Raw genomic sequence first — 18,080 nt, 5'->3', positions numbered from 1 at the left:
AGAATTTCACGATACACGTTATATGCTCCCTCAGTTGTGCTCTGGTTAATTTGTAGACATCCAACCCGATCGATGTTGCTGCTCGACCTGGGACAGTCCCGCACACTCTACTTCAAAAGGACCCGAGGGTACGTACAAAGTCGGGCTTGATCCCAGGTAACAGAGTGGGAAGGGGGTTGTTGTGTGCGTGGGACAGCCAGCCCAGTGCTCGCTCCTTCTAGCTCATCCCAGTGGGCTGCTCTTTGAGCTGTTCCTTCTAGTTTGTGGAAGAAAATGCCAGTTACTCTTAGAAAATAATGTCTCTTCTGCTCATCTGTGGCCACCGGACAGGGTGTGCCGACTTGGGGACAGAGGAATGGCTTACGGTCTGAGGTCAGGGATTCTGCACTTGAGCTTGTGTCGGTAGCATTCAGCTCATCTTCTCCGTCTGGATCTCCTTACATTTCTCTTACACAAAAGAAATAACTGTACAATGTTTTGAAGAGAGAAGCATTGAGCATTTTTTTTCCTGGGGTCAGGAAGTTCTGGCTCTCCACTAACATAAAATATCCATTATGCTGTGGTTGTGTTACTTATTCACAGTGTCTGCCTCTATGTACTCTCAAAAAAGAATTTAAAGTTATATATAACCTTGTTCATTGATTGTTGTTTACACTCATCTTTGTAGTACATGTGCAAAATGACGACCTTTTACAATATTGTCTTTTTCCCTGGGTAAGGGCAGTCAGAAATTGGTGACCAGAGTTAGGTAGAAGTTTAAAATGACTCAACTATGTAAGTATGTTCATGATGTTTAGTGAACTTCTTTACAATGTCTAACACCTCTTAGTACTGTGCAGCCATCGAATTAAGGGCGTTGGTTGAGGTAGCCTAGTTCTGCTCCGTGTCTGGAAGGACGCGCTCCCCAGATGCCCACTCCCATCCAGCCGTGCGCATCCACGGTCTGATGGCCCTTCTCCCTCGGACCCAGGCCGCGTGGTTTGGAGGGGCTGCATGAGGTAGTGAAACTCCTCAGATGTGTAATGTGAGCAAATTCTGTTGCCCGAGGGCAGACCGCTCTTGATTGAACTTGTTCAGGGGGCTTGTCAGTGAAGCCACCAGGGCTTGTGCCGTGGGGGAGGGGACAGTTGGCGCTCTTGATGGTGTGAAAATGGGTTAATTATCCTCCAAAAGGGCTTCATTTAAAAGTAAAATTCTAACATTTTAATTTCCCCTCCTAATGAAGCACTACAAATTTGTTAATTAGAGCAATTGTTTGAGTGACAGGCATGTAACCAAGTTGTCATTTTCTCTTCACAGTTGACAGATCCTTTCAGACCTATGTTAAGGGTAAGGAGCTTCTTCTGGAACTGTTTTCGCAGCCTCTGTGTGACTCCCCGTGGGTTAGAAACACAAATCCACTTTGAGGAAACAAGCCCCAGGAGCTCCGGAATGAAACGCTGCAGTGGCCTTTCTGTTGGTTGGGTTGGGTTGTGGGTTGGTTGGGTTGGGTTTCTCAGGTGGTATGATTGCAAATGGCCCGAACAGTTTTGCTTTAGTGTTGGAGGAAGCCAGGCTGTGGAGGTAACGCTAACAGGTAAAATCCACCAGAGTCCGATGCTCTTGTTAGCAGTTCTGGTGAAAGGTTAGGCTAGTGGGAACTTGCGGGGGAAGAATTGAGCTACAGGCTGAAAGTAGGGTTTCCCCGAGTTCTGCTGCCTGTCTTGCACCTAGAAAGTCTGGGGCTGTTTGTCTTGGCTGGGGCTGCCTCGTTCTGCAGTAAGTGGTGTTGACGTGTCACAGCCATTCTGCCTACTTCTCTGGTGCAGAGAAGGGATACTGTGAGCGTTGGCGCGCTAATGTCTTAGAGGTCTGGAGCGTGGCCAGCAGATGACCCCTGGATGAATGCTGACGGGCTTGGTTGGTTGGGGCGGGAGGGAAGATGGATGGTTGGCTGGAAGATGGATAGCTAGAAGATGCCCTGCCATACTTCATCCGCTCCTGGTGTGTAAAGTCAGATGATTCAGTTCCTCAAAAAGGGGAGAAAAGGATTGTGCCATCACTTAGGTGATGACCCATAATTTCATTATAAAAGAAGAACACTGACCCAGACTTGGATCTAAGTATATGTTTTAGAACCCGCTCCTTCCTGTCGACACTGGAAGTGGCTGTCCTTTGCCAGCGTGTTTATCCTCGCCCATCCCGTAGTTAGTGAGCGCACATTTGGAGCTCCTGGGTAGATTACGTAGCAAGAATACAAACGGTGGGAAGAGCTGTTCGCTGCCTCCAGGTGGGAAGACAGCACACCACCGCCGCTCCCCGCTCATAGAGCAGGACGGGAAGTGACCGACCCGTGAAGAGGCCTAGAGAGTAGAAGACCTGAGTGCTCATCTTTCTCTCTGTGTTTGACTTAGAAGGGCAGTGCCCACAGCACGAATGGGCAGTGACTCTCAGGGAAGCACCCGTAAGAACTGGGCTTCAGGAAACTGTGGACCTCCTTTGTCTTGCTTGGGGGGTTCAGGAGAGCCGGGGCTGGCGGGGTTACCCGGAGTCTGGACCCTCCCTTGTTTTGAATGATTCCCAGGCACTAATGAGCTCTCGGAACGGCCGGTTTGCATTAGCACGGCCACGTTTGTTAAGCAGGGCTCCCCCGCTCCCAGGTCTGCCAGCTGGCACCGGACAGAAAGGGAGCAGAGACACAGAGTGGGCCTCAGGCGTTTGCCGTCCTGTCCTGGGGGACGGGGGGTCCTCACCAAGTGCGGTGTTCTGAGGAGCCCGCCAGCTCCGGCCCCCGTGGGAGGGGAGGGCGCCGACGGGGGCCTTCGGCCTGGGCACTGGGGAGCTGCGGACAGGGGCACTGGGGTAGAAAGCACTGTTGTCTCGTGAAAAAGCCTCCGTAGCCCAAATCTGCTGAGAGCTTTAGGGAAATGAAGGCGGTTTTCTCTGAAAGGTCTCCTGACCACGTCGCTGTTTCTCTTTGCAGAAACCAGGGAAGTGGTGTGCGATGCACGTGCACATCGCCTGGCAGATCTACCACCACCAACAGAAAGTCAAGGTCAGTCTGCCTCCCCAGCCCGGGTGGGGCCCCGGGCTCGCGTGTGATCCCCCCACATGGGAGCATGTGAACAGATTCTGAGACCCCTGGCAGGCAGGATCCAGTCTGTTAAAACGCGGCTTGGAATCTTACTGTTCATTAGGGAAACCACCAGCAAAAGGACAAACAGGCGAACTGACAACTCCCTGATGATTTTTTCCTTAAAAAAAAAAAATAAGATTTTTGTCATCTTATTGATCTAAAGAGTTTAAATGTAGATGAGATCCCAAAATAATTAATCATTTTAGGGAAAAATCCGTAGGCCAGATGCCTCCAATGGGACAGGTTTATTATCGCAGACCCTGATGGAGTCCCAGGGGGAGTGGAGCCGGCAGGAAGACCTGTACAAAAGTTTTCTTTCCTGTAAGAATGGGTGTGTCCTTTTCATTTTAGAGCTTTGGGAAAATGATCGAGTAATTTAAGCCCTACATGATTCTTCGGCACAGATTTAAAAATGACTCCTGTAGAGGTAGTATTTGGTCTGCCCTGGTCCTCCTGATGACCGGTGCCAGAGGTTAGAACCCAATCTGTACTTGTCAGAACCACCGTCTGGCTAGTCTGCCCCTGTCCACGGATGACTTTTCTTCTTCATCTGTTCCCATCACACAGGTGAACACATAGCATGCTTTACCAGGCCTTTAGGATAAAGTAGGGAAGCGGTCAGAGACTTCTGCAGTTGACCAGATATGAATTCATTGGTTGGGGTTGGGAGCAGAGTAACTGACGACTTAGATTTTACATTCTGTGTAACTATGCCTGGAAAAATGGGGGGAAGGAGTCCGCCCAGTCACTCCAACAAGCTTCAGGTAACCCAGGTTTTCAGTAATAAGCTTTCAGTCCCAACAGCACTTGGGAGCCATTATGAGAATAATAAAAGAAGGCAATAACATGGAGGGCGAGCAAGTGACCACAGAAATGGTTTTTTTTCATGTTTTTTGTTTAATGGTTAGTTGACTTTTTAAAAACCAACATGTAAAAGTTTGAAAGCCACTCAGATATTTGCTTTGGTGCCAAATACCTGCTCTTTCTCCTAACATCCTATCAGTGAGCTTTGCTCACTTTTACCTCATTGTTGGGCAAGGTTTAATGAGAAGCCTTGTGGTTCGGCTGGGTTTGTCAAGGTGGGCACCTTGACGAGCAAACTAGATGCTGACACTTAGCTCGACTTGCTTTCTGTCCTGGGTGATGTGGTTGGTGGAACGGTAGGTTAAGACATGACCTCCTGTAAAAGAGATGAAGGATGCTGTGTGTGCCCTTTTAGCAACTTCCTTTCCATGAAAGTGTCCCCGGGGACTAAAACCTTCATTATCCCAATTCAATTAGGGAGGCCTCTTCTACACGAGCTGGCTGTTCGTCTTCCCTCTCCAGCAAGCGCTCTGTAATCCCCAAGCGCCATTTTGCTTCATGGACCTGCCTTGTGGTTAATGGAACTGTGCTGTGTACCGTGCAATATTAGCACTAAATAATTTGGCAACCAAATTAAAGGAGCCATTCAAAAGGTTTTTATAGATTTATAGTGGATTAGAAGCTTCGTCTGGGGGTTTGGCTATTACCTTATAGCGGGACTTCCACAACAGTATTCCCTGTAGATTTGAGCAGAAATTACATTGCCCGCCCTTTTCTTTAACGTTCATTTACTCATTCTTTTAGTCACTCACCAAATATTTCTTGGAGGGAGCCTACTGCCTGCAAGCTCCCTACTGTGCCCGGCTCAGAGGGCATTCTGCTGCCCCGGTTTCTGTTGCTTAGAGTTCAGTGGCGAGGATCAGGGCGAGCACAAAAAATGGTGAGCGTGCCGCCTGCTTCCAGGGGGCTTGCTTCCAGCTCCCGGTGCTCAGGCAGCTTCGTCCTAAATAGGTGTGATGGATGCGTGGGCTGGCAACCTGCAGCAGTGAGGAACAGCGGACGTGTCTCTGATTCTCACACGTGTCGATTTGTACGTCGGGGCAGGGTTTACTTATGGCAGAACATGAGAGAATTGAGTTGGCGGAGGAGTGGAACCCAGTGGGCTGAGAGTGTCAGATGCACCTGAGAGATTGGAAGTGTGGCGTCAGAGGCAACTGAGGGCTGTGAAGGAGCAGGGGACTGGAGAGCAGGGAGGAGGTGACAAGGGCATGGAGGCTCCAGAGCTTCGGACCCCCAGCCCTGGGGTGTGGGGAAGGGATTGGTGCTTGTCCAAGGGGGTGCGAGCTGATTCTGAGAGGGCTATTGAGAGTTGAGAAGGTGGGGCAGCTTCGCAATGATAATGTTTGAGTGCTGCCTGGTAGGAAATACAGTCAGTAGTATCTAATCACTATGGATGGTGCCAGGTGGGTACTGGACATATCAGGGGGGACACCTTGTAAAGTATGTGATTGTCTAACCACCATGCTGTACACTGAAACTAATAACAAAATAACACTGAACGTAACCGTAATTGAAAAAAGTAATACTGCTATTTTAAGTAATTTTAAATAATAATTTCAAGTTTCATCTTGAAATATATATTGCTACAGCATAGAAATAAAATTGGTATTTGCCCATTAAAAAAGATGGTGGGTTAAGGAGTCAGGAGGCAGATTGGGCGCCAACAGCCCTGGGGGAAGGCGAGCTGACAGGTGAGCTTGAGGGCAGATGTACAAATAAGAGGAAGTAGAGCGATTGCGGTTGATGGCAAGGACTTCACAACGAGAGGTTCCTGGTAGTTTTCTGGTCTGAACTGATCTCTTCTCAAGTAATTGGGCTTAGTAGGCAAAGAAAAGACCCCTATTAGTTAAATTAATATTCCTCTTTATTTGTGTGGGGGTTTTTGTAAGTGTGTAACAATGATCATTTGAAAATTAGCTTGTAGGCATGCAAATATTCTTCATAACTTTCAGTTCCTAATGTACTGTGATCTATTAGAGTATGGTAAAGAGTCATTAAACAATTAATTTACACAGAAGAATATTCGTGCAGAAATCATAATAAAATGAGCTTTAAAATGCTCATTTGAAAACTTGCTAAAATGGGCCTTTACTTGGAATCATAAGCTACTTCGGATGGGGTGGTGGTTTGAGTAAATAAAGATATGATTTTATTGCCACTTGACCCTCTGATTTGAGAGGCAGGTGCTGCCCAGTAGCCAGCCCTGCTGCCCTCTCTTGGCTGAGCTGCTATCCTGGCATCGAGGGTTAAACACTGCGGGTTGCTGGGTCCTCACAGCATTCGCAAACTCACACCTGTGGGGGCTCGGAGCCCGAGTGCACCAAGTCTCGGTCTCAGCCACTCATTAATGTCCTTCTTCCCTGCCGATCCCCTGGGGACGTCATCTGTTATTTCCCCCCTTTGCTGCTTTAGAAACAGATGCAGTCAGACCCACATAAACTGGACTTCGGACTGAAACCCGAGTTCCTGAGCCGTCCTCCGGGCCCCAGCCTCTTCGGAGCCATCCACCACCCCCACGACCTGGCACGGCCTTCGACCTTGTTCTCTGCCGCAGGTGAGTTCCGAGGGCCCGGGGCACTGAGACAGGTTGTTCTTGGGTGGCTGTGTGTTTGCGCTCTGGGCCACGGCTCAGTCACTCCCTACAAAACAGTCCCTGCCGGCCGGAGGCCACTCGCAGTGCAGCAAGGGAAATGGGCCTCCTTCAGTGATACATCCTTTTCCCTTAAAGAAGGAAACAAGCATCATCTTTCCCTTCAGGGACTCACGTTGCTTTGGCTCGTTATTTGCTTCTATATTAAGCCAGTATAACTCACAAGCACATCAACCACTGCTGAAGAAAGATCAGAACGTTCGAAAGGGCAAATGGGAAGGAATCGACCCAGCACTTTTGTAAGGTTGCGGTTTCAGTCGCTTTGCACCACGATGCTCAGTCCTGCTGTGTTTGAGGGTCTAAAGACAAATACAGCTGAGCCTTGAACAGCACAGTTTGAACCATGTGGGTCCACATATATGTGGGTTTTTTCACTGAATACACACAGCGCTACAAATGTATTTCTCTTCCTTATGATTTTCTTAACATTTTCTTTTCTCTAACTTTATTGTAAGAATACAGCATATAATAACATAGAAAATATGTTAGTTGACTTTTTATGTTATGAGTAAGGCATCTGGTCAACAGTAGGCTATTAGTAGTTAAGTTTCAGGGGAGTCAAAAGTTATATGCGGGTTTTCTCCTGTGCAGGGGGTTGGCGCCCCTAACTCCCACATTGTCCAAGGGTCCCTCTGCAGTTACGCTAGTGGCTGGCAGCAGGGCCTGTGATAGGGAGGGTGGATCAATTCGCTGCTGGTTGGTTGTAATAATGGAGGAAATGTAGGGGACAGGGTATGAAACACCCAGGAGATATGCTCGTTAACATCTGAGAGTGTGCACAGCCGGGGCTGGGGGCCGCTGAGGGTCACTGCTCACGTGGCCACCAGCTTGTGCGCCAGGTCCATGCAAACGAAAGGCAGTGGCTGGTGGGAGGATTGGGTGGATGAGCAGAGCCTCGTAGCAAAGGTTCCGTATTCGGTCTTTCCTAAAGCTGTCCTCAGTGCAGGCGCCTGGTCCCCACTTGATAAAATAGTAAGCAACGCCACGAGGCTCCCTGTAGTGACCAGCGCCATAGTCTAATACCGCCCCACCGTGCTGGGTAGAATGTATTCTTCTGGACATAAGTCTCCGAGGGGCTCCCTGCTTCTCATCAGGGAACAAGTTGCACATCCACCCTGCCTGCCGCCTCCCCAGGCTTTTATCCAGGACTTGCTTTGGTGGACCTAAAGCTCTTCATTCAAGATGAGAGAAACACCCACATTGCGAGAAGTCATCGTTTTAATGGGCTTTGTCGCCAAAGCCAGTGAATCGCCCTGGAGGGTAGATGGAATTTGCGAAGGTCTCAGGTTTTCCTCTGTCAGTTCTGTCCAGGGACGTATTTGAAGGCCTTGTTACCATGGCATCTAGGCTCTGAGACAGGGCCACGTTAAGAGCAATTTTGGGAGAGAAATAGATTTCTCCCTGGCTTCCATCTGGGCCAAGCAGATGAATGGGCTTCTTTTGCTTCAATAACTTGGGGATTGCAAGGCACCCTGGGGCCCGGGCCCGGCAAAGCTCCTGTCTTCCCAGAAGCACTAATGAGCTTGCACCACACAGTGTTCAGCCAGGTTTTTATTTAGCTAATAACTAATGAGTGTGCTGGGCTACATCTGCTCTGTGGAGACAGGGTATCATTTCTGCACTTTTTGGGTGGAGAGCAAGTCACCATCTAGGGCTGAGCAGAGAACTGCTCAGGTGCCTTCTAATTCTGGGACACCGGATGGGGGCCTCTGTGCTGGGGGGCTCTTCCACACCCCGGGGAACAACGATCCGGAACATAAACCGAGTCAATGGGGGTTTGGGATGGGACTACCCTCCATTTTAATCTGTGTTTCTGGAGAAACTTATACTTGTTCATAGGAATTTAGCCCAAGTGCAAGGGATTCTAGAATAGTTGTTAGTGAAGTCATTAGGCCCCGTTTAGCCTTCGCTTCTGGGAGGTAATCTTTTGTAGTACCAGCAATATTGGATTCTGCTCCAAATGATTATTTGGTGAAACTTTTAACCGGTATGTAAAATTGGCGCACACTTGTTAATTCAGCCACTTTTGTCCTACCGTTGGGCACTAGTGCCTGGAATAAACTAAAGGGGCCTCTTCAGATGACCCTGGCCAGAGCCGAGCCTGCCTCCTCAGCTCCCCCTCACAGCCACCAGCCAGTGTGGGCCCCGAGCTCTCGGGATACTGTCCTTCCCTGATTCACATGTGAGCTCTCTCTCTCTTTCCTTCCCCAGCTCCCTTCAAGAAAAGGATTTAAAGCATCTTAAGTACAGTGGGGCCTTGACTTACAAGTTTAATTCGTTCCGAGACCGAGCTCGTTAAGGAGCTCGTTAACTCAAATTACTCTGTCAACTCAATGCAAAAAATCGGCCGAGAGACAGCTGGTATCTCAAAAAACTCATTAGTCAGGACACTCGTAAGTCAAGGCCCCACTGTACATATTGTGTAAGGCAAATTATAAAGTAGAGGAGGAAATGTGGATAAAGGAAAAACCACAAAGTTAGGACTGAGTTCTCTGGTGGGCAGACGAGTAGAGCCAGTTATAAGATTATTAGTGTCCGCCTTAGCTGGGTTGGCTCAGTGGAAAAAGTGCCAGCCTGTGGACTAAAGGGTCACACGTTCGATTCTAGTCAAGGACATGTACCTCGGCTGCAGGCTCAATCCCTGGTCCTGGTCAGGGCGGGTGCAGGAGGCAACCAATCGATGTATCTCTCTCACGTCGATGTTTCTCTCTTTGTGTCTCTCCCTCTCCCTTCCACTCTCTAAAAATCAATGGGAAAATGTCCTCAGGTGAGTATTAAAAAAACACCACACACAGATTATTAGCGTCTAGAACCTGTGAGTAAACTGGCTGACCCGGCACTGCAGACTGAGCAAAAGCAGGGGACCCGTCTCCCAGCACCCAGAGGAGCACAGCTGTTTCTTAGGGCCGGGCTTACACTGTCCTCCAGTGCGGGGCTGGGCCCAGAGCGGCAGCTTCATGTGGCCGCTCCTGAGCCAGGCGTTAGGACATGTAGTCTCCACACCAGCATCTCTCAGAGTGAAAGACTGGCTCCATCGTGGTCAGACGTCCCCTCTCGGAGAGGCGGTGAGCCGTGGACAGAGTGTGGCTCTCCTTCCTTCAGTGAAGAACTTTACCTGACATTTTTTAACCTGGCATTTCTCCTCTGACCTTTTTTGGTTATAGAACCCCCGTCCCCAGCAGTGTTTTTTGATGATTCTAATTGTCCGTCAGTGTCTTTCTTCCTGGTATTGCCTGGGTGGCCCTAGCCTGTCCTTCCTCACATGTTCCCTCTTGGGGTCGGCAGGCCACTAGGAGCCAGCTGAATTGCAGAAGCTGGCTTCCTGGGGGATCTGATCTGCTGTGTTTGACTCCACAGGTGCTGCACACCCCACGGGGACCCCTTTTGGGCCGCCTCCTCATCACAGCAACTTCCTCAACCCTGCTGCTCACCTCGGTGAGTTGCACACAGTGACGGGAAGGGATGGGTGTGTTTCAGAAACCCTCTTTACTAAGGCCCTGCCCCACTTCCTGGCAAGTTGGCCATGATCCTAGCCGCCTCGCTTACTCCTCAGGGAGGGGACGGTGACTTGTGGAAGTCTGAGTAGGTGCCATGCGCCTCCAGAGTTCAGCACCTCTGAGGGCACACTCTTCAGGGAGCAGCCCGGTGCTCTGGCTCGAGGCTGATGTGCCCGGGGGGGGGGTGGGGGGGGGCGTGGAGGCCAGCCTGGGTCCCTCGGGGAGTCACATTTACAGCAGCCCATGCTGCCCTTGGAGGAGGTGGGGAACTCACTCTGGTCTACAGACAGGCACCTCCTGGCGCTGGAAGGAAAGACCAGATGAGGCTTTGATGAGTCACTACCCATTATGTCTTCAACACCTCACATTTCACGCTGTAGTCATGTGTCTCTTCTAGCAAAGGTGCACGCCATGTTCGTGGCCTGGGTTTGATATTTTCTGCAAGTGTGCAAGCAGAGGCAGGCTGTGGTATGCCTGACAACAGGGTTGTTATATGTCAGCCTTCAGAATTTCATCCTCAATTTATTCTAAGATGTCATCTCACTTCTGTTCCATTAGAGCCTATAGCGCAGGCCCCCGGGCTGGGGGAGGCAGCAGGAGGCATCTTAGAACATGAGGCTTGAGTAACGTTCCCCACACCCCCTCCCATTGCCCCCGCAAGAGAAATGGGGCAGAATGCACACAGCTTGTGTGAATACTGTGCTAACAGTGCCTACGTCGGGTGCGATGGGAACCTTCGCATGACCTGGTAGAAGAGGGACAGAGCAGGTCTGAGTGCAGAGGCGCGGCTCCCAGGAGCTCCGACGTGCTCACGCAGCCTGTCCTCCTCCCCACTCTTGTCTGCAGAGCCTTTCAACCGGCCGTCTACGTTCACCGGCCTGGCAGCAGTTGGTGGCAATGCCTTCGGGGGACTTGGAAATCCTTCAGTTAGTGAGTACCTCTAACTTTTTAAAATCTGTCTTGGACTATTTATCTCCTCAAATCTGTCTACGGCCTTTCCGCCTTTCCAGATAAAAAGAAACTAAGCCCTTGGGAAATAAATTGAGGTTTTATCATTGCGAAATCAGGTCTAAACAATGGAGTTAGGTATACGTGTGCATTTACATCAAAACCAACTTTTTAAGGATAACCCACTGTTAATATATGTCACTGAGGGTCAGGAAAGATGATGTAGTTAATTGAACTCCAAAAAGTTTGCTTAAATTCATAGTTTCATCCACATTCCATCTCTGTTCCCCCAGACTTTAGACACAACTCCCACTAGAGAGGAAAACAAACTTCATCTTGCCTTTGGCATTGGTGGGTTTGAAAAAGCTCGATGAAGAATAGCAGGAAAACAACAGCAGGCTCAGGGGAGTGAAGACCTGGAAACATTTCTTGCTCCATAATCTGGGAGGGTCAGCTAGTTTTCCATGGCTAGAAAGTCTGTCTCACACAGGAAGAGAGTTGCAGCACCTGCTAGACATCAGTTAGCCACTGGGTAGCACGCACTCACCTGCTGTCTTTCACGCCATCCATACGTCACGGTCTCCGGGTACAGACACATAGAATGCAGCGCAAGCAGCCATCACCATTCCGTCCAGCGTGGAGACCGTGTGTGTTTAGGTCATGCGCTCTCTTGTCTCTGTAACACCACTTTGCTAAAGCTGTGGGAAGAGTAGCAGTCATATTAGCAGGGCTGCAGTCGATAGTGGATGGCCCTGAATTCTACTCTGAATTGAGTGTTACTCGTTAAGTCACCCTATCACACTGTACCCTCTGCATGCTGGGACTTGTGCATGCATGGATCTGTTTAACTGGGTCATCTCGACATCTGCGTGGTCCCTGCCCTTTTTCATCTGCCCCCTCACCTCACTTTGCCTTTGGTTTAAAAAAAAAAAAAATCTATGAGCTGCCTCTCCAGCGTAGGACAAGTTCCTCTAATGAATTTGTTAATCTCCTTTCCTTTTCCAGCTCCCAATAATATGTATTCATTTTAACTCTGAATGCTGTTAAAAGTTTTTTGGTAAGTACCTTCATTACAGCAGATTATATAATTTCTCTTAAACCTTTTTGTTCTCCACTTCACCATTTCAGCACCCAACTCAATGTTCGGCCACAAGGATGGCCCCAGTGTGCAGAACTTTAGCAACCCTCACGAGCCCTGGAACCGGCTGCACCGAACGCCTCCGTCGTTCCCGACCCCTCCGCCCTGGCTGAAGCCAGGGGAGCTGGAGCGTGGCGCGTCCGCTGCAGCTCATGACAGAGATAGAGATGTAGATAAACGAGACTCATCTGTTAGTAAAGATGACAAAGAAAGGTACGGAAAGAAACCGCTCTCGATCCCGCTGGGGTAGCCCGCTCTGTGCCAAGTACCAGCCACCCACCTCCCTGCCCAGCCTTGTGCTTCAGCTGCCCCTGTAACCTCAGCTCTTCACACAGGCAGGCCGTGGCACCCCAGCGTGCACACCCCACCCACACAGTGCATTGTGGCAGAATAGAACCCTACCAGAGCGGGAGTCCCCACTCAGAGCAGTTACACATGCAGACCCTCCCGTCCCTGCGAGCACTGATGTGTCCAAACATAGCTCTCCCTCTACACAAGAGCAAGGTGGTGCTCTGGACCAGACACGCACAGCATGAATCCACGCCATGTTTGCTTTCCCGTGTGTGCAGTCCATTAAACCATGCATAGGTCTCTCTCTCTCTCTTTTTCCCCTCTCTCTTTTTGTTTTTTTTTTTCTTTGAGAAAGTCATGTTTGCATTGCCTCATCATATTTTTCTGAAATTTTGTTCAAACTCAACTCCTTAGCTCTCACAGATGACTAATAAAAGTTTGCTAACCTATATTTAGAGGAACATCAACAAGCAGTATTACTGGTTTGGGTTTGTTTTGCCGGTGGATAATTTTTACTAACCATTTGTACCTCTGTACTTGGTAACCCAGGCCTAATAAAAGAATTGGCTGTAAAGAGGAAAGCGCTATTTTTTCTCTGAAGAATGTCATAAGCATTCTTGACAGTGTGTCCCTTTTTTTCCCCCTTCAGGCTGTTTTCATTTTGAACCAACTAAATAAGGAATACACAAGATACGCTTGACAGAAAATATCTAATAACAGTTTCCTTTTGGTACTTTGGACTCAAATCTTGTCCAAATCTTTCATTTTTCTCTAACTGTATGTTGTGTATGTGTGTGTATCCTAGTGATTTAAAACAGTTCAACTTTGCCATCTCTAAAAGTGACAGACTAGTAGATACTCATCATAGCCCATCATGCTAATAACTGAGTTCTTTCTTATAAATTTTCCTTCGAGGCAGTAGGATAAAACCTGTTGGCCAATGGGAGGACCATTTGTAACAGGCAGCGCTGAGCTGTAAACGGCCACGGTGAGGCACCCCTGGAGTGGACGTGCCCTGACCAGGAGGTCTCCATAGACAGGCTGTCTGGAGAGAGAATAGGTGTGGCAGCAGACCTTTCCCGTTTTCCTTAATGGAGTTAAATGGCCTCTTGGATCAGCGCGGTCACCGACCGGTGGTCCGTGAGGTCCGAAAGGTTGGCGACCGCTGTCTTGGATTAAAGTCAGGAAACCTAATAAAACACACTCTTCTTCAGTCTTACCTTTCAAAGATGCTCTTCTTAGCCTTTGCACGTGCACTAGAAACAAACTTTGTTAGGGAAACCTTAATTCCCACTGCAGCCACTCACCTGCTGAGCCAGCGTGGCATCCTGCTTGTCCCCCATGCTCCCCGCGTCTGTCTGGGGTGGCCCCCAAGTCTTGCCAGACTCTCAGTCTTCCCTCTTCAAGTTTTACCTCATTGTTGTTCTACTGCTTTGCATCCTCTGCCCAGTATTCTTCAGCCCCCACCCAAGATAGGCCTCTGGAATTCGTTTACATTTTCATTCATAGATGCTTTTAAAATTGTCCTCAATTTCCCCCAGGTTGTGTCTGTGGACCTGCTTGTCCTACTGGTGTTCTCCATCTTCTCATCAGGTGTTGGCTTTCTTGTACTTCCTATCCTTCCTAATGCAAAAGTCCTTTAGCCGCCCCACAGTCCTGAAATCGTGGTTTCCTTTCAACCCCCTCACGTACCACATCTTGGAGATTGCTCCGTGTCTGCGTTTTTCACTCTGAAACCAGCTGTCAGGAGACAGAAATGCCCATAGTTGTCACGTTAAACTCTTCCTCCCGCTGGCTCTGTGTGACAGAGTGATGAAAGGTCATATTTGCCTTTAGGCTCTCAAAACTTTGTTCTCAACACCAGCTGGTCCTGAGAGTCCAGCCCAGTGGGCAGTGTGGCCCGTCACTCACCAACGGGCCACCTGGCTTTCTGAAACTCTTCCTCTGGGGTCTTGATGAGGCCCCTGACTCTTACATACAGAGAATGATTTTCCCTGGAGACTCCCCACTCACCCTCAGCCCTAGCATTTCACCCCCATTGAGCTTCCTCTACAATGAGGTAAGATCAGGTGGCTGGCTTTGCCACGGTGACGGTGGGAACCAGCCCCAAGCCACCCTTTTCACACCATGTCATTGGCAGCCCCGGCCAGCCCACAAGCCCATTTCACTTGCTTCCTGTCTCCCTCCTCCTGCAGGGAAAGTGTGGAGAAGAGACACTCCAGCCACCCTTCACCAGCACCTGTCCTCCCGGTGAGCACCCTGGGACACACCCGCGGCTCCACTGAACAGATCAGGGGTCATTTGAACACTGAGGCTCGCGAGAAAGACAAATCCAAAGAGAGGGAGAGGGACCACTCGGAGTCCCGCAAGGACCTGACCGCGGAGGAGCACAAGGCGAAGGAGGGCCACCTGCCCGAGAAGGACGGCCACGGCCACGAGGGGCGAGCCGTAGGCGAAGAGGCCAAGCAGCTGGCCCGGGTGCCGTCGCCCTACGCGCGGACCCCTGCCGTGGAGGGCGCCAGGCCCAACAGCACCTCGAGCCGCGAAGCTGAGCAGCGCAAGAGCGAGCCGGCCTACGAGAACCCCAAGAAGAGCTCAGAGGTCAAGGTGAAGGAGGAGCGCAAGGAAGACCACGACCTCCCCGCGGAGGCCGCGCAGACCCACCGGTCCTCGGAGCCGCCGCCTCCCCACTCCTCGTCCAGCGTGCACCCGGGGCCCCTGGCTTCCATGCCCATGGCGGTGGGGGTGACGGGCATTCACCCCATGAACAGCATCGGCAGCCTGGACAGGACTCGCATGATGACGCCCTTCATGGGCATCAGTCCCATCCCGGGCGGAGAGCGGTTCCCGTACCCTTCTTTCCACTGGGACCCCATTCGGGACCCTCTGAGGGATCCCTACCGAGAACTTGACATTCACCGGAGAGACCCGCTGGGCAGGGACTTTCTGCTGAGGAACGACCCCCTCCACCGTCTCTCGACCCCCCGGCTGTACGAAGCTGACCGCTCCTTCAGGGACAGGGAGCCCCACGATTACAACCACCATCACCACCACCACCACCACCCGCTGTCCGTGGACCCGCGGCGGGAGCACGAGCGGGGCGCGCACCTGGACGAGCGGGAGCGCCTGCACATGCTCCGGGAGGACTACGAGCACTCGCGGCTGCACCCCGTGCACCCCGCCTCGCTGGACGGACACCTGCCGCACCCCAGCCTCCTCACGCCGGGGCTCCCCAGCATGCACTACCCCCGAATCAGCCCCACCGCGGGGCACCAGAACGGACTCCTCAACAAGACCCCTCCCACCGCCGCACTGAGCGCGCCGCCCCCACTCATCTCCACGCTGGGGGGCCGCCCGGTCTCCCCCAGAAGGACTACTCCTCTGTCGGCAGAGATGAGGGAGAGGCCGCCTTCCCACACGCTGAAGGATATCGAAGCGCGATAAGGAGAGTACAGGCCACGGGAGAGGAGGCCCACCAACAGCGCCAGACCCGGAGCGGAGGGAGCCAGCGGGCGCCCGCGTCCCTGACGGACTGGGGGGCAGGAGCCCCAGCTCTCCCTGTAAACAATGTATAGACTCAGTGCAGATTTTGAAATGTTTTTGTATATTATATGTTGAAATTTTTCAGATATTTTAGCCAAGTCATATGTTCTCATGTGTCCAACCCTTTTGGTTTCTCGTACAAAACTTTTTGATTTGAACCAAAACAGTGAAGATGACAACACACACTGATGTGTTCATTGGGGAGAAAACAGACAGACAGCAGTCCGCACGAGCCACCGTGCAAGCTCTTTCAGAGGAGAAGGGAAGGCCTTGTACATAGTTGTGTAAAAAAAAGATTGCTTCATGAGCTAAGGGTTCATATATGCAAAAGGGTAAGATGAAAGCTTTACTTTGTACAAATGTAAATAGGTAAAGATTAAGTAACATAATACATTAATACTTCTTAAAATGTGCTCTTTGCAAACTTAATCTCAGTGAACACGGTCCGTGCGGCTGTGTTCCCCTGTATTGTTAGAGACAGCTAAACCCTTCAACTATGCAATGAATGTTCAGGCTTTTCACAAAAGCCCGCCCAACTCAAAGGAGCCTTTTCAGATCCATTTACAACATACTTAAGGTCATATTTTCCCTGAACAAGCGCTTATGTGATAGGACTCTGTTTTCCTTGCTTATTTTTTCAAATACAGAAACATCCTCTTTTGCAAATTGGACCCCAGGCCGAAATTTTGGCTCTAAAGTTGCTGCTTGTGGGCTCCTGGGGCAGAGGGTGGCCCCAGGGAGGTCAGAGGCCATGAGCAGCCAGTGCCGGGGAGGCCAGGAGTGGTCAGATGCCAAAATCAGGGGACACGAACCGGTTGCCAGCATCTCACCACCATCAGTCATGTGATTTCACACATACCTCATGTGGGAACCATGCGTTTTTTTAGTGTGTCCTATTTCCTACCCGTACACACTTCCTCGTTTTGTAATGAGATTCAGTCACACCCAAACAGATCCTGAAAGAAAGCTTTGCGTTTTCTCAGATGATGGATATGTTTTCACTATTCAGTAACCAACAGATCAAAAGGGCACGTTTCCTAATGTGACTCCCTGTATTCTAGTCAGTGATAAAGTCTGGGAGCGGCCTCGCAGAGCCGCGGAGCGGAGCGTTACCGAGGGTGGAAGGTGGCTGAGACAAAGTCTTGTGTGTGCGTGTGTTTTTAAGTTTGCATCAATCTTAATGTCTCCTCATAATACTTTTATAATACATTAAGCCTCTTGTCTACATATTTGGAGAGAATATGACTTTACTAGCAGAGAAATACAATATATCTTGTCTACTGGACTGTAAAATATATGTACGAAATAAAATTAGTTCCATTGGTCTTCTAGTATATTAAAGTGCTATCTGACGTTGTTATCCTGTTTTTGGAGAAAAAAAAAGTTAACTACAGACCATTGTTTCTAATAAGCAGAGAGATCTATTTTAGTAGTAAACTGAAGGTTTAGTTGTGAGCTTCAGAATTTTGTGAACTCCAGATATTGTGCAGTGGTTTTTTTTTTGGCTTTTTTTTTTTTTTTAAGACAACAACTAAAAAGGAAAAAGAATCCAAGGAATATGTACACTGGAACTGTAGTGGTAGCTTCAGTATTGTAAAGAGATTGTTCTATACGGACCTTTTGCTGTTTCTCCTGTATGTAATAAAGTCCTTTCTAGACCCTATGTGAACAGAAAAGTGAAGCGACTGACTTCAGCATGTTCTCAGCGGCGGAGCCTTCTTGTGTAATGTAAACTGTGCCATGTTATTAAAAAATGTGAACGAAGCTTTCAGCTGCTTGTCTGTGTGAGCTGGCCATCCGGCCTCAGGGAGGAGCCCTGCTCGTAGGCCCTGGCTCTGACCCTCCCTGGGCCCAGCAGAGTGAGAGCGGAGGCTGCCCCGCACACTGGCTGCCCAACCTAGGCATCCACCTGCTAGTTTCTGTAGACGTTTGGGCCCCATAAAAGTTGTAGAACTTTTTTATTTTTGTTATGTTCTAAACAAAAGACTGCTTTGGGGAAGGTACTTCTGGATTGTAGGTGAGCCTGTGTAGGCC

The 18,080-nt window shown here is 49.9% G+C and overlaps 1 protein-coding gene across 2 annotated transcripts in view; it reads left to right on the top strand.

Moving 5' to 3' along the window:
- AUTS2 (AUTS2, activator of transcription and developmental regulator) overlaps positions 1–17,810 on the top strand; it is a 172,413-nt gene extending 154,603 nt beyond the window's left edge. For both annotated transcript variants that reach the window (XM_023753454.1, XM_023753453.1), the window contains 8 exons: positions 57–128; positions 1,300–1,329; positions 2,963–3,034; positions 6,392–6,533; positions 9,987–10,064; positions 10,973–11,056; positions 12,203–12,425; positions 14,699–17,810. In XM_023753454.1, the coding sequence (XP_023609222.1) occupies positions 57–128; positions 1,300–1,329; positions 2,963–3,034; positions 6,392–6,533; positions 9,987–10,064; positions 10,973–11,056; positions 12,203–12,425; positions 14,699–15,947 (1,950 nt within the window). In that variant the 3' untranslated portion in view covers positions 15,948–17,810. The remainder of the gene's footprint in view (positions 1–56; positions 129–1,299; positions 1,330–2,962; positions 3,035–6,391; positions 6,534–9,986; positions 10,065–10,972; positions 11,057–12,202; positions 12,426–14,698) is intronic.
- Positions 17,811–18,080: the final 270 nt, after the last annotated feature.

Source organism: Myotis lucifugus, unplaced genomic scaffold (genome assembly GCF_000147115.1).
Source record: "Myotis lucifugus unplaced genomic scaffold, Myoluc2.0 scaffold_45, whole genome shotgun sequence".
Lineage (NCBI taxonomy): Eukaryota > Metazoa > Chordata > Mammalia > Chiroptera > Vespertilionidae > Myotis > Myotis lucifugus.
This window is presented reverse-complemented; position numbering and strand designations above follow the sequence as displayed.